This window comes from Ochotona princeps, chromosome 3, assembly GCF_030435755.1.
Source record: "Ochotona princeps isolate mOchPri1 chromosome 3, mOchPri1.hap1, whole genome shotgun sequence".
In the NCBI taxonomy this organism is placed as follows: domain Eukaryota; kingdom Metazoa; phylum Chordata; class Mammalia; order Lagomorpha; family Ochotonidae; genus Ochotona; species Ochotona princeps.
In genome coordinates this window covers 26,285,869-26,300,709 of record NC_080834.1, presented here as the reverse complement: position 1 = coordinate 26,300,709, position 14,841 = coordinate 26,285,869, and the positions used below count along the sequence as shown (strand labels likewise).

Below are 14,841 nucleotides of genomic sequence, written 5' to 3'. Positions count from 1 at the left end.
GTAGGCTTGCAGATCTCCGTTTCTGAAACAAAGCAATTAGGAAATGAGAAAAAGAACGTGCAGGCTGGGCGTTTTGCTAGTGTGTGGATGCCAGGCCGGCTGCCCGAGGCCGCAGGGTGAGCCTGAGGTTGGAACCTGGCCCCAGCTGCAGCCAGTGCAGACCCCGGGGACAAGGCCGATGGCTTGGGGGATGAGCACCTGCCCCTCTGGGTGGACACCGGCCAGCCCGGCCCAGCCCCCTGAGCCCTGGAGGGGATGGGAGCTTGCCTGCTCTCTGCGTCTCAGGCGAGAAGTCAGCATTCAGGGAGGCTGAGTGTTGGGCTTTCTGCCTGAATGAACTGGTGGCTTGTGGGTTTGTGTGGAGTGCCGGGCTGTTTACCTGTTAATCTAGTTTTATCTGTTAGTCCCTCTTCAACCTCATTCATTTCTGTTTTCACTTGATTTTTTTTTCCTGATGATCTATTTTGTTTTTCTGTGTTTTTTTTTTTTTTTTTTCCTAGCTTGGAGTCTACTTATTTTCATTCTTAAATCTTCGAGTTAACAAATCTCCTTCTGGTTTGTATCTGAGGCTGAAACAGTACCTACTGTTCCGCCATTGTTTTTTAAGAAACTGTTGTTTTGTTTGTATTTTTCCTTTTATCCAGTAGTCATCTAACTGAATTTTTTAGTTTCTAGAAAGTTTGTTTTTACTTATTATTTTCTGATGTTACTGGGTTGTGATGAACAGGTGTAGTCCGACGTATTTCTGCTTTATGGGCCTCCAGCCCCCGCCGGCTCCGGGGATGTCCTGCTTGTGGAGTCGGCCGTGTCTGACGGCTGTGTGGGAGCCGGGCCGGAAGCTTTCTTAGCGGTTGCTGTATGTCATCGATGTGCTTTTGTTGTGGAATGTTCTGTCTGCAGTGATGAAGGTGCTGTGAGCTCCCGCTCGTTGTCTGTCTGCGCGCATCTCTGTTTTCCCAATGTGGTTGGTGCATTATCCATTACAAAGATATTCATAACCATTCTGATTGTTTTATAGATCATTTATTTATTTGAAAGGCAAAATAGGGAGGGGGAAACAGAGGGGGTGGAAAGAGAGAGAGAGAGAGAGAGATAGTGAGTGAGCAAGTGCACTCAGGGTCCCAAGGCTTTGGGCCATCCTCTACTGCTTTCCCAAGCAGGGAGCTGGATGGGAAGTGGAGCTGCCGGGACAGGAACTGGTGCCCACATGGGCTCCTAGCACATGCAAGAGGAAGGTTTAGCCACTAGGCTATCACTCTGGGCCTGGTGGCCTTTATTTTTAAACTGTGTGCACCCAATGCTGGACATTTCAGTTCCGGTTACGCCCTGTCTGTCCTGCGTGGATCAGACTGTAGGCAACATTGATGTGTTTCTCTCTGTCTTGTTCAAACAGCCCCTGGCTGACGCACCTGTTCCGTGCATGTTTTCTGGGGTTGGCTGTCCTCGTGTCCCCATGTGGCTGCTCATCTCTAGAGTGGCTTTCCCTTGTGGGTGGCTGGGTCCCCTTCCTCCGGGTGCGTGTTGGCTGGCAGGCCTCCGGTGAGGGGGAGGGGAACCTGGGCTTGTAGGTGGAGTCGTTTGTAGATGGAGTCTGGACTCCCTGTGCTTGCACTGCAACGGCTGTGCTGGGCGGGAGTCAGGCGGGGTATGAGGCCAGCCCGGGCCAGCCTGGGGTGTCCCTGAGTGTGTCCCACCGGCCACCAGCCAGGGTAGAGGTCCAGACCGCTGCAGCGTGGAGTGGCCTGTCACCCAAGGAGGAGCGAGCCGGAGCGTCCTGTAAGGGACTGTCCTCAGGGGGCTACTGACCGAGCTGCGGTCATTGAACTTTCATATTCCTGAGCTTTCTCACACTGGATCCGTTTTGTTTCTCCATCCTTGTTGCTGTGGTACGGACTCCTGTCACGTGTCCTAGTGCTTTTCATGAAAGTTTGACATTTTAGTTGTTAGGTTTGTTTTTTTGGCCATTATGAATGAGATTTTTCTCCTAAAAATCAGGTTCTGTGGGGCTGACGCGGTGTAGCCGGGGATGCCAGCATGCTGCGGGGGTGGTGCTTGGTGTGCCAGCCCTTGCATTCCAGTCCAGCTCTGCTGACGGAGCAGGGAAGCGGCTAAGCCGGCCTGAGCGCCCGGCCCTGCGCCATGTGTGGGAGAGCAGGACGCTCGGCCTGCCTGGCCCTGCTGAGGTGGCAGCCGGGCTGCGAACCAGCACCAGGTACACCTCTGCTTATCTGTCCCTCTCTCACTAACTCCGCATGAAATCTTTTTAAAAATTATATTCTAATAGGGAGTGTTTTTTTAAAAAAAAAACAAGTCTTATTTATTTAAGGAAAAGATTTTTCCCGGCTGCGTGGCCTAGCAGCTAAAGTCCTCGCCTTGAAAGCCCCGGGATCCCATATGGGCGCAGGTTCTAATCCCGGCTGCTCCACTTCCCATCCAGCTCCCTGCTTGTGGCCTGGGAAGGCAGTTGAGGACGGCCCAAAGCCTTGGGACCCTGCACCCGCGTGGGAGACCTGGAAGAGGTTCCTGGTTCCCGGCTTCGGATCGGCGCAGCACCGGCCATTGCGGCTCACTTGGGGAGTGAATCATCGGACGGAAGATCTGCCTCTCTGTCTCTCCTCCTCTCTGTATATCTGACTTTGTAATAAAATAAATAAATCTTTAAAAGAAAAAAAAAGATTTTCAAGTCGGTTGCTAATTAATTTAGGGTTTAAGGGCCCAACACGGTAGCCTAGCAGTTAAGGTCTGTCCTCGCCTTGCACTCACCTGGATCTCATATGAGCGTCAGTTCTAATCCCGGCTGCTCCACTTCCCATCCAGCTCCCTGCTGTGGCCTGGGAAAGCAGTTGAGGACAGCCCAAAGCCTTGGGACCCTGTACCCATGTGGGAGACCCTGAAGAGGATCTGGGCTCCTAGCTTCAGATTGGCTCAGCTCTGGCTGTTGCAGCCACTTGGGAAGTGAATCAACAGAAGATCTTCCTCTCTGTCTCTTCTTCTCTGTGTGTGTCTGACTTTAAAATAAAAATAAAATCTTTAAAAAATATATTTAGGGTTTTAGATTTAGAACTAAGCCTCTGTCGTGCTGTGTCCATGGCTATGTTGGGGTGTGTAGTGTTGCCCTAACTCTTGCATGGCTTCCTCGAGTGGCTGCATTGCTGGCGCGTGCAGGTGTGACACTGCGCAGAACGAAACCTTCTTCATGGCAGGTGGTGCCTGTGTAGGACAGGAAGCCACTGCCGCGTGACTCTCCGCCGCGGAGAGCTGGCGAGCGTTTACATAGTGTGTCTGCGCAGCAGAGAGCTGTGGAGTGCCCAAGACGAGGCTGGCAGGTTCTGGGCGCGTCCTGCACTGTTTCTACCTTGAGGCTTGAACGTTCTGAGCTTGGTGTCCATGGTGTGGGTGCCAGGAGACCCCGGAGCTCGCATGTCTTCTTCCCAGCTGGTGGTACTGAAATCCCACATCTAGCATAGTTTGGTTTTATGCAGTACATTGTTTTTAAAAATCAGAGTGGCAGCTGGAATGAGAGAGAGAGATCTCCCATCTGCTGGCCTGCTTGCAGCACGGGCCGGTAGTGGAGCCAGGAGCCACAGAGCAGTCTGCGTCCCCCATGAGGGAGGCGGGGTCAGGTATGTGCCCTGTGCTCTCCAGCGTCTGTGTCCCGTGGAGACAGGGCTCAGGAGCCGGAGCTGGGTATCGAACCCGGCACTCTGGGTTGGGACACATCCCTACTGATGGGCGTAGGGCGGTCTGCAGGAAGGCCGAGACAGCCTGCTTTCCGTGGTATGCTTGCCTTGGTATGGCCTGCAGGGCCTGTGAGGCTCGTAGAGCCAAGAGCCGGGTGGCAGCTGCCAGGACGGTCGAGTCTGGCCACGGCAGCTGTAAAGGGAAGATTGTGACCCACCTTGTGGTGGCCGTGGGCAACAGAGCTCCAGCTTTGTGGCCCATCCTGTGGCCAGGCGATGGTGCCCTTCCCTACCTGCATCTGGCAAATTCTCTAGGTAGGGCCCACAGGGGTGGTGGTGGTGGACGGTGGCTGGCCACTGTGGCCACTGTGGGACTAGACAGGATTTATCTGTGAACTGGCGGCGTGGACCAACTCAGTTTCACTGTGACTTGTTTGTTTTTAGGACACTGAAGTGTATAAAGCCACCGTGAAGGATGGGCTTAGCAAGTGGCAGAGCATCCTGAAGGCTCATGGCTCTGTGGACTGGCTCATAGTGGTAGTGGAAAACGATGCCAAGAAAAAAAACAAAACCAACATCCTGCCCCGCACTTCCATTGTGGACAAAATAAGAAACGATTTTTGTAATAAGCAGAGTGACAGGTAGGTGCGCCTTTGGGGATGCCTGGGGAGCAGGGGCTGGGGGCCTGGTGGGGACGGTTGGCACTGAGCTGTCGTGCTCGTTCGCCTGGCCCCCATTTTTGGGCAGGAACTGTCAACTGGCTTCATTTTTTTGTTTTTTTAGATTTATTTGATTTTTGTTGGAAAGTCATATATACAGAGAGGAGTATAGACAGGAAGAACTTCTGTCCATTGATTCACTTCCCAAGTGGCCACAAAAGGAACCCTTGGAGGACAGCTCAGTGGGCTGCTCCCCCACGTCCACGCAGCGCGGGGCACGGGTGATGTCCTGTGTTTGGTGCATGACTTGAGCTTACAGCTTGGCTTAGCTCCCCACAGCCGGGACTTGGGGAGACACCCCCGACCGTTCCCTTCATCCTGGAGCCGTTGGTCCAGCCCAGTCCGTGTTCTCTCTGGTGGGCAGGGTGCAGGTGCCCCGTGCCTGGGGGCACGGCCCAGGCCCCAGGCGGCCCTCTCGCGTCTGGCTGGGTTTCTGCTGAGTGAAGCGGGTGGCGGCTCGTGGTAGAACCGAGTGTCTGAGTGGTGACGGTGTCCCCTCAGTGCCTGCTGGTTATTTTTGGCTCTATGTTAAAAGCATGTTTTGGCCTAAGTTGCTTCTTAATGGCTTTTTAATGCAGAACATTTAACGTCTAAACGTTTAATATTTCATCTTCAGTAGGCTAATGATGCCGACTGCTGTTTCCTCTCAGACTGCCTGTTCTCCATCTGGTTTTTTTCCCCCTAAATTTTAAAGATTGATCTATTCATTTCTGCACTTAGGGAGTTTAAATTCTTTACAGTAAATTTATTTTATTTTTGATGATGTTTGCGTAGTTAAGAAGGATGCATGCCCGTGTGGATGAAGCATTAGGGCAGGGAGGGTCAAGGAGCGGGGCGAGTGGATGAGGTAACTGCCTCCAGTCTCCACATTTCCCTTCCCATGTCTGGGGAAAGTGGAGAGACAAGGGGAGAGGCCGGCTCCCGGCAGCCCGACCGCGTCAGCCCTGGGGATGGGAGGCTGCTGCCGATGGCATCCCAGGTCCCCGAGCCACACCGGCGTTTGAAGCATCGATGGCAGGATCCAGTTCTGTGTTTCTCGGTGAGCAGCGTGTCATTGCCGGCACGTGGCCTCCCCGTGACTGTACGGACATCGTCACCCCGCGGGGCTTGTGTTGCTCCTTGGACTACCCTACATATCAGCATGGAATTACCAAGAGGAAATGAGCAAAAAGAAATGAGCAAGACTCAGTGCTTGGGGGTGTATCCTTCAGCACGGGCACACACACCTACACTCACACACACACCCCTGCACACACACCTACACACCTACACAATACACTGACAGACATCTATACACACCTACACACATACACACCCCCCTACGTATACACATGTACACACCTACACAATACACTGACACACCTACACATACATAAACACCTGTACACACCCCTACACACACCTATACTCACACAACCTACACATACATACACACATGAACACACACCTACACACCCCTACTCAACACACAACCTACACACACACACACACACACCTACACTCACACACACACCCCTGCACATACACATATACACACCTACACAATACACCGACACACATGTACACACACACGTACACACACCTATGCTCACACACACCTACACACGCACACCTATGCTCACACACACATACACATACATACACACACCGACACACACATACACACATTAACACACACCTACACACCTACACTCACACACACATACCCACATACACACCCTACACACCCCTACACTCAACACACAACCTACACATACGCACCTACACTTACACACACCCCTACACATACACACAACTACACACACCTACACTCACACACACCTACACACACTCACACACCTACACACACACACACACCCCTGCAATTCAGGTGGTGTCATGCTCTGTGTGTTCTTCACGGGCTGCAGTGTAAACATCCTCCAAGAACAGAGATGTTTCACTGTTCTTGTGAGTGTGTAAGTTTCCGTAGTGATATAGCGCAGGTATTGTTTTTAAAAGATTTTTTTGTTTACTTGTTCGAAAAGCAGAGCATGAGAGAAGGAGACAGAGATCTTCATCCACTGGTCATGCCCCAGATGACTTTCCCAGCCAGGAGCCAGGAACTCTGTCCTGGTTTCTCACCGTGGGGCGGAGCCCCTGGTCTCACCTCTCCCGACCCCCACAGGCAGCTGTGTCAGGAGCAGAGTGGCTGGGACAGATTGGTTATGTTGTGTCGAAAGTGGTGGCTGAAGCCACAGTGCCACAATGCCAGCTCCTGCTAGGTTATTTATACAGTTTCTGCTGGGCTTACAGGTTATTGCTTGCTTATTGTTACAAAGAACAGTAAGAACATTTTTCCACTCCAGTGCTTTTGCATATCCTTGATTATTTTTCTTTAGAAAGGAAAGTTGACCCAAAGCTCTGTATGATTTTCTCATGCTTTTGTGCCAATGCAGGCCCAGGGCCTGGCAGAACCTCTGGCCTGGGGCTCGTGGTGTCGGGGCCTGTGAGTGGCTGTGGGGCCTGGTGGAGCCTGCCCTCGCCCTCGCTGGCTGTCTCATACACGTCCATGAATATCTGAAGGACTCCAGTGAGGTGATGGGCACCTGGGAGCAGTGCGGGGTGAGGGATGAAGGACAGAGACCGCCACACGTATGTCGTGTCTGCCTGAGGGGTGCCCGGTCACAGGACGGGGTCGGCCCTGCAGGTGCACAGGAGCTCCGTGTCTGGCCAGCAGTCGGTGTGGGGGAGCTCCCGAATGTGCCCTGGAAGAGGCTGTGTCTGCTGGCTGTGCTGGGCGAGCACAGGCTGGCCGTGGCAGGCCCTGCACCAGCAGCTAGGCCCAGACTTGTCCCAGGTGTAGAAGGGAGCTTGTGGCGCCATTCCCGCGTGCCACGGAGGGCTGTGTGGCCGTTCGAGGCTCGTGGCCCACGGCCTGTGGTGTGACTGTTCCCGCGTGGCATGGAGGGCTGTGTGGCCGTTCGAGGCTCATGGCCCACGGCCTGTGGTGTGACTGCTCCCGCGTGGCACGGAGGGCTGTGTGGCCGTTCGAGGCTCGTGGCCCACGGCCTGTGGTGGGGCTGTGCTCCCACGTGGCACGGAAGGCCACGGAGCTGTCTGGGGTTCATGGCACTGTGGCCTGTGGTGGGGCTGTGCTCGCGCGTGGCACGGAGGGCTGCGGGGCCATCCGGGGCTTGCAGCCTGCAGTGGGGCTGCACCTGCCAGGTCTTTCCAGGTGTGCCCTTTTGTCTTCGCAGGTGTGTTGTGCTCTCCGACCCCCTGAAGGACTCCTCCCGCACTCAGGAATCCTGGAATGCCTTCTTGACCAAACTCAGGACGTTGCTTCTTATGTCTTTTACCAAAAACCTAGGCAAGTTTGAGGATGACATGAGGACCTTGAGGGAGAAGAGGACCGAGCCTGGCTGGAGCTTTTGTGAATATTTCATGGTTCAGGTACCTGGCGCGGCCGAGGGCTGGACGCCCGCTCCACCCATCCCTCCCTTCTAAATAGGACCGTTGCAGCAGGTGTAGCCCCTAACAGCCAACGAGGGAGTGGTCGGAGGTGGAGAGCTCCCACCTGCGTGCCCCCCGCGGGCCCTGGGCTGTGCCCCTTGGACTGCAGAGGCCCCACGGGCGCTGTGCCGACCTGTGTGCCTGGGCCCTGTCAGCTCGAGCTTCAGCGTCAAGTGGCATGAAGCCGTAGCTTAGGGAGCTGTCTAGGCTTTCAGTGTGGAGTTTGCAGTCGGCTCTTTCTTGGTGCATGAAGGGTTGTGACGGACATGGCGTGGGGTGCCACTCGGGCTGCGTGGCTCCTGCCCCCTTGCTCTGGTGGGAAAAGCACAGCTGGCACGTTTGGGTGTTGCTGCGTTGTCATCCCACGAGGCCCCTGGACGGGGAGCCGCTTCGTCTGTTTGGAGGCTCATGTCTGCAGGGCCTGGGAGGGTGGCCTGCTGGGGGGCATCTTGGATCCGCAGATGGATGGAGCAGGGCAGCTGTGTGGGAGGGTTAGCGCACGTGCCCTGGGAGCAGACCTGGTGCTGGTTGGTGTCTGAGCTCCGTTCTCTGATGACAGAAGAGGTGGACTGCGGGCCTTGGGCCGGAGCCACATGTTGAAGGCGTGGCGCCACGGGCAGCGCAGCCCGGCACGGAGGAGCCCCTGAGGGCCACGGCGGGGGCAGTTGGAGAGACCAAACAGGGGCGGATGTGGATTTCAAGCTGAGGAACAAGTGTAACACTCCTGCGTCTATGTGGATGTGAACTGTTGGTTAGACTGAGCCCGCAGGGGCAGGGTTTACCTCCTCCGCACACGAGCCTAGGGAGCAGCAAAAGCAGAAGAGGAACTGCTGAGCCACAGGAGCTGAGGGGGGCCGAGGGCCCGAGCCAATGGGCAGCCCCTCCTGGCCCTGAGGGGACGACCAGAGGCCCCAGTGGACAGGCAGCCCCTCCTGGCCCTGAGGGGACGACCAGAGGCCCCAGTGGACAGGCAGCCCCTGTTGGCCCTGAGGGGTGGCCAGAGGCCCCAGTGGACAGGCAGCCCCTCCTGGCCAGGAGGGGGTGGCCAGAGGCCCCAGTGGACAGGCAGCCCCTCCTGGCCAGGAGGGGGTGGCCAGAGGCCCCAGTGGACAGGCAGCCCCTCCTGGCCAGGAGGGGGTGGCCAGAGGCCCCAGTGGACAGGCAGCCCCTGCTGGCCCTGAGGGGTGGCCAGAGGCCCCAGTGGACAGGCAGCCCCTCCTGGCCCTGAGGGGGTGGCCAGAGGCCCCAGTGGACAGGCAGCCCCTCCAGGCCCTGAGGGGGTGGCCAGAGGCCCCAGTGGACAGGCAGCCCCTCCTGGCCCTGAGGGGACGACCAGAGGCCCCAGTGGACAGGCAGCCCCTCCAGGCCCTGAGGGGGTGGCCAGAGGCCCCAGTGGACAGGCAGCCCCTCCTGGCCCTGAGGGGACGACCAGAGGCCCCAGTGGACAGGCAGCCCCTCCTGGCCCTGAGGGGACGACCAGAGGCCCCAGTGGACAGGCAGCCCCTCCAGGCCCTGAGGGGGTGGCCAGAGGCCCCAGTAGACAGGCAGCCCCTCCTGGCCCTGAGGGGACGGCCAGAGGCCCCAGTAGACAGGCAGCCCCTCCTGGCCCTGAGGGGACGGCCAGAGGCCCCAGTGGACATGCAGCCCCTCCTGGCCCTGGTCTGTAGACAGTGCAGTGAGGGCCCAGGTAGCGATGCTGGGTGAAGGGCAGTCACATGACTGCTGAATGAAGCCCCACGGGGGATGGGGGCGTCCACCAGCAGCCTCGCCAGCACTGCTGCCAGGAGAGGTCGAACATGCACTTGGCCTACAGAGGGGCAGGGCCGTCTGGCTGGGCGCGGGAGCCGTAACAGTGTGTTCAGAACCTTGCACAGAACCTGTGTCCCTCACACAGAAGTCGCATACCTGCATGGAGCTCATGTCCCTCACACGGAGCCCACGCCCCTCACACGGGGCCCCTTCCTCACGTGGAGCCCGTGATGGGTCTCTGGTTTTAGCAGTCTCTGGTAGGAGATGTGCATGGACTGGCAGTGGTGGCAGGTTCCAGGGCAGCTTTGGGTTCAGCACTTCTGCAGGCCTGCACATAGTTCTGGTTTGTGAACAGACTGTGGGTTCACGTGTGTGCCACTGGGGGTGTTGAGATGCTGAGGCACCCCAAGAGTCCTGGGGCCTGGAGCTGGGACTTGTGGGATGCGGCATTGTTTCGGGAGAGATGGGGTGACCCAGAGAGAGGTTATATGGTGGTGTGGCCGCACTGAACATGGCGCGACTGTGGTTGGAGAGACAGCCAGGACGGTGAGCTGACGGGACTCCACGCTTGCTTTGGGAGCAGGAGGAGCTGGCGTTTGTCTTCGAGATGCTGCAGCAGTTCGAAGACGCCCTGGTGCAGTATGACGAGCTGGATGCACTCTTCTCGCAGTATGTCGTCAACTTCGGTGCTGGCGGTGAGTAGGGGTGCCCAGGAGGCCCGCTGCTGCTGCTGCCAGCCCAGCTCCGGGGGAGGCCCGTTGCCGTGGCCACCCATGGTGTCACTGCAGTGCCCTGTGCCTTCCCTTTCAGCGTGGAAATGGGGTCAGGTCCTGAGGGGTCGTGGCACAGTGAGGCACCTGTAGGCTGACTGAGGTGTGTCCCCTGCAGTCCCCGACAGTCCCCTGGGTAGGCAGTGCCGGCTGTGCTGCACCACGGCAGCGCACAGGGTTCTGCATTGCACAGGGATGTGTTTTTCAAAATTTGCTTATTTTACTTGAAAGAGCTATAGCGAGAAGGAAGGAGAAACAGAGAAAGATTTTCCATCTGCTGGCTTATTCCTCAAAGGCCCTAAATGGCCAGAGCTGAGCTGATCTAAAGCCAGGAGCCTCCTCTGGGTCTCCCACGCAGGTGCAGGGTCCCAAGGCCTTGGGCCGTCCTCGACTGCTTTCCCAGGAGCAGTTGGGACACGAGCCGGCACCCACATGGGATGCTGGTGTCACAGGCAATTGGCTTTTCCTGCTGTGCTGCAGTACTGACCCAAATACTGTACTTTTTGAAATTCACCCAATTTCCTTATTTTTGTCGGTTTTAACATAAATATGGGACAGCTTGAAATTCCAGGATCAGTCTGGACCACGCTTGCAGCTGCACGGTGCTTTTGTCACTGTGCGCTGACGGTGGGGGTGTCAGGTGCCGGCACTGTTCGTGCATGAGCAGCAGAACTGGAGCTGCTTCCTTCCTGGGGCGCCTGCGCAGGGGAAGACGAGGTTGAGGGCAGGTCCCAGGTACTGGGGGCACCCTGGACATGCGTGGCCTCCTTGAGCAGGTGACATTGACACCCAGGCCTTAGCATGGTGTGAATAAGACCCAGCAGAATAAATGGGGGCTGGGGACGTGGAGGGCGCTAGTGGCCACCAGCCTGTGTGCCTCAGGAACCCTGAGTGGGAGGGTGCAAGGGGCTGTGTGCAAACTTCGGACAGGTGTGCCCGGCCGCCTGTGTGTGGGAGAGAAGACCAGATTGTTGTCGCTTCCTGTGTGTCTGCAAATCCGAGTTGGGTCTTAGGTTGTATAGTTTACCCAGAGAGCCATGAGCCATTTCTGACAAGCAAGAACGTGCCCTCTGCCCGCCTGCTGCCCTGTCCCTGCTGGGCTGTCCCCAGGCATTCCCTGGGGCTGGGAGCAAGTTAGGGCAGCTCTGGAGTTCAAGCAAGCTGAGGCAGACCAGCCGTGCTGTCAGCTTGCAGGCTGTATGCAGCCCACAGGGAGTGATGGGTCTCCCAGCTGTGCAAGGCCTGCCCTAGGCTGGCAGAGCCACAGGGGTCCCTGCCCAGCGACCCGTGTGTCTCCCTCGACTATCCTGCCCCTGGACCTCTGGACGTGGTGGGACACAAACCTTGCCGCTAGGGCCACCCCTTGGCCTTTAGGTGCCTGGGCTGAGTGGGTGCGCTGGAGGGCACCACGCCAGTCAGCGGAGGTCACCAGCCCTGAGGCCCGCCTCTTGCCCATGTGTCCGTCTAGATGGGGCCAACTGGCTGGCCTACTTCTGCCAGCCTGTGAGGAGCTGGAGCGGCCTGGTCCTGCGCAGGCCCATCGACATGGAGAAGCGGGAGCTGGTGCAGAGGCGGGAGGCCACGCTGCTCGACCTGCGCAGCTACCTGTTCTCGCGCCAGTGCACGCTGCTGCTCTTCCTGCAGAGGCCCTGGGAGGTGGCCCAGCGTGCCCTGGAGCTGCTGCACAGCTGCGTGCAGGAGCTGCGGCTGCTCGAGGTGAGCCCCTGCCCGGCCCCGGAGCCGCAGTGAGTCTTCGTGGACTGTGCCAGGCCCGGCAAGGATGCTCACCTTGCGGCCCCGCAGGGCCGGAGCTCTCTGCAGGGGCACGGTCTTGCTCATGCGTGTGCAGATGGTGCCCAAAATTACGTGATTGTGTGTACCTGTGGGGTATGAGAGGGGCTCCCCCATCTACTGCCTCGTGTTTGGGCGCCTGGCCTCCCACACAAACACTCCACACACACACACACACACACACAGAGTCTACATGGCACAGCACCGACACTACACACACACACACACGCACACACACCCTCCTTCCCCCACGTACACAGCACAGGTAGGCACTGCTTGTTGCTTGAGGGTGAGAAGCCCGTTCCTTGCTGGTCTGCGCAGCCGTGTCCCACTGGGGATACTGGAGAGGCGGAAAGCCATGGCAGTGGCTGAGCCCACGGAGCTGTGCTCACATGCCGCCCGCGCCCCCAGGTCTCCGTGCCGCCCGGCGCGCTCGACTGCTGGGTGTTCCTGAGCTGTCTGGAGGTGCTGCAGAGGATAGAAGGCTGCTGCGACCGGGCGCAGGTGGACTCCAACATTGCCCACATGGTGGGGCTGTGGAGCTACGCCACGGAGAAGGTACCTGCCCCTATGTGCCTGCCAGTCCCGGGCGTGGGGGTCGTGGCTCCTGCCCCTGCGACTGGTGGCCAGGGCTTAAAAGGACAGCCGGGGCCCACGGAGGTGGAGCTGCAGTGGCTGCCCTGGCTGCTGAGAGAACGTAGGTGGGTGAGCAGGCACGCAGGGCTCACTGGGGGCGGACCTGGGCTGTGGCACCGCCCACTGGTGTGAGCTCTCACACCCACATGGGGGTCATCTGGCAGGAAAGCTCAATTTCTAGAATTGAGCTGCTGGTGGGTTTTATATTCGATTCATCAGTTCTCTGCTGGCCAATTACAGGGTTTTATAGTGGGCTTATCTCAACAGCTCAAATCCTTGGGCTATCTGTGTGGACTCGTGTCAGAAAAGGGCCCGAATTCAGAAGACCTCAACAGGACAGTGGATCTGCTGGCAGGCCTGGGAGCGGAGCGGCCTGAAACGGGTACTTCCGGGTCCCCGGGATGTGGCTCGCTGGCCGTGGGGGACGGGTCCTTGAGCTGCGGCACGTTCAGCTTAGTCTGAGGATGTGCTCACTGTGTGGGAAACTGCTTGTTGTTAGTCTCTGTTTATCTGTAGGATACTTCACCTCCTAACAGCATGACGACACATTTAGAGATAGTTGGGAAAATTGTGAGAATGTTTACAAGATGGGTCCTTGGTTGTGCCAGGCTCCTGGGCGCTGATGGCGAATTCGCAGCCCGTGCGCTGCTGCGGGGTCTGCGTCTTCCCAGAATCCCAGGTCCCTGTACTGCTAACAGAGCAGCAGGTGTTTGGGGTTGGTTGTGTACCCCTGGGCCTTATCGCCCTTTTGAAGGAGCAATTGTGTGCAGAGAGGGGGAGCCCGCAGGATGCCGCTCTTGTGAGGGGCTCCTCCCAGCTCCTCAGGGGCATTGCAGATTTGGGGAGGTGGTTCAGTTTGCTGCCGTGTTTATAATGCAAATTACTCAAATTTTGGTGTCAGACAGGTACCCAGTGAGGGTTAGACAAGGCACCTTGTGAGGGTTGCCCACCGGGGAGGGGGTGATGCGACAGGCCCTCGTGAGGGCTGGCCCACCCGGGCGGGGGTGATCTGATAGGCCTCCGTGAGGGCTGGCCCACCCGGGGAGGGAGTGGGCTGGAGAATGCAGTGAGCAGTGTTGCCACATCTGACAGCCTGTGTGTGGGTGTGCACAAGTGCCTGGGCCACCCTCGGGGTCTCGATGAGTGCACGCCTCCAGCCACACGTCCTGTTTCTCTGTGTAAGCCAATGCAGCTCAGAGTCCCTACAAGAAGCTCAGAGAAGCCCTGTCTTCCGTGGAGGCGTTTGAGAAGCACTATTTAGTAAGTATCCAACAGGTGTGCCTCGGGGAGGGCGGGACAGCTGCTGGGCTGCTCTCCCTCGCTCTCCCTCAGGTCCTGTGGGCTGCGTGGGGCCTGCGTGGGCTCTTGGCTTACCCGCCCCAGGGTGTGCATTGTTATTCCTCTGTTATCCAGGGGGCTAATCAGGCAGGAAAGTGTCCCTGGGGACCCAGGATGTTCCCATCAATGGAGTAGAATTTGTAAGTGAGGTTAAGGAGTTTTTGGCATTGTATTAGACTTGATTATGACAAGAGTTAACCTAGTTATGGGAGGATGGGCCTTTGGCCTTAGCAGTTAAGGTGTCCACTAAGATGCCCGCCGCTGGGTCCTGGATCCCGGGGTAGGGTCCCAGCTTTGGCTCCTGGCTTCCTGCTCAGGAGGACCTGCTCAAGTAGGAGGTTGCTCAGGGGCTTGTGTCCGACCGCCCATGGGAAGGAGCTGGCTCGGCTTCCCGGCTTCCCGCTCCGGCCAGCCCCAGCCATGGGGTGAACAGTCAGCTGGGTAAGCGAAGGGAACGTGTGACCGCCTGTTCTTGTCTCGCCCAGGACCTGTCCCACGCCACCATTGAGATGTACACGAGCATTGGGAGGATCCGCTCTGCCAAGCTGGTTGGGAAAGACCTGGCTGAGTTTTACATGTAATTTTCCTTGATCTTTTCTTAGATTTCTCTCTCTTTTTTAAAGATCCACTTTTTTTTTTTTTTTTGGAAAGACATATCCACAGAGA

General features: G+C 57.5%; 1 protein-coding gene across 3 annotated transcripts in view; it reads left to right on the top strand.

The window, feature by feature from the left end:
* Window positions 1-14,841, top strand: part of TRAPPC10 (trafficking protein particle complex subunit 10) — a 48,055-nt gene that overhangs the window by 17,700 nt on the left and 15,514 nt on the right. The window contains exons 4-11 of one of the 3 annotated variants that reach the window (XM_004594086.2): window positions 4,125-4,321; window positions 7,636-7,831; window positions 10,224-10,335; window positions 11,879-12,126; window positions 12,613-12,759; window positions 13,105-13,219; window positions 14,021-14,097; window positions 14,661-14,752. In XM_004594086.2, coding sequence (XP_004594143.2) covers window positions 4,125-4,321; window positions 7,636-7,831; window positions 10,224-10,335; window positions 11,879-12,126; window positions 12,613-12,759; window positions 13,105-13,219; window positions 14,021-14,097; window positions 14,661-14,752 — 1,184 coding nt within the window. Of the gene's footprint in view, window positions 1-4,124; window positions 4,322-7,635; window positions 7,832-10,223; window positions 10,336-11,878; window positions 12,127-12,612; window positions 12,760-13,104; window positions 13,220-14,020; window positions 14,098-14,660; window positions 14,753-14,841 lie in introns of those variants that run through there. The other 2 variants (XM_058661563.1, XM_058661562.1) reach the window with 2 other exon arrangements.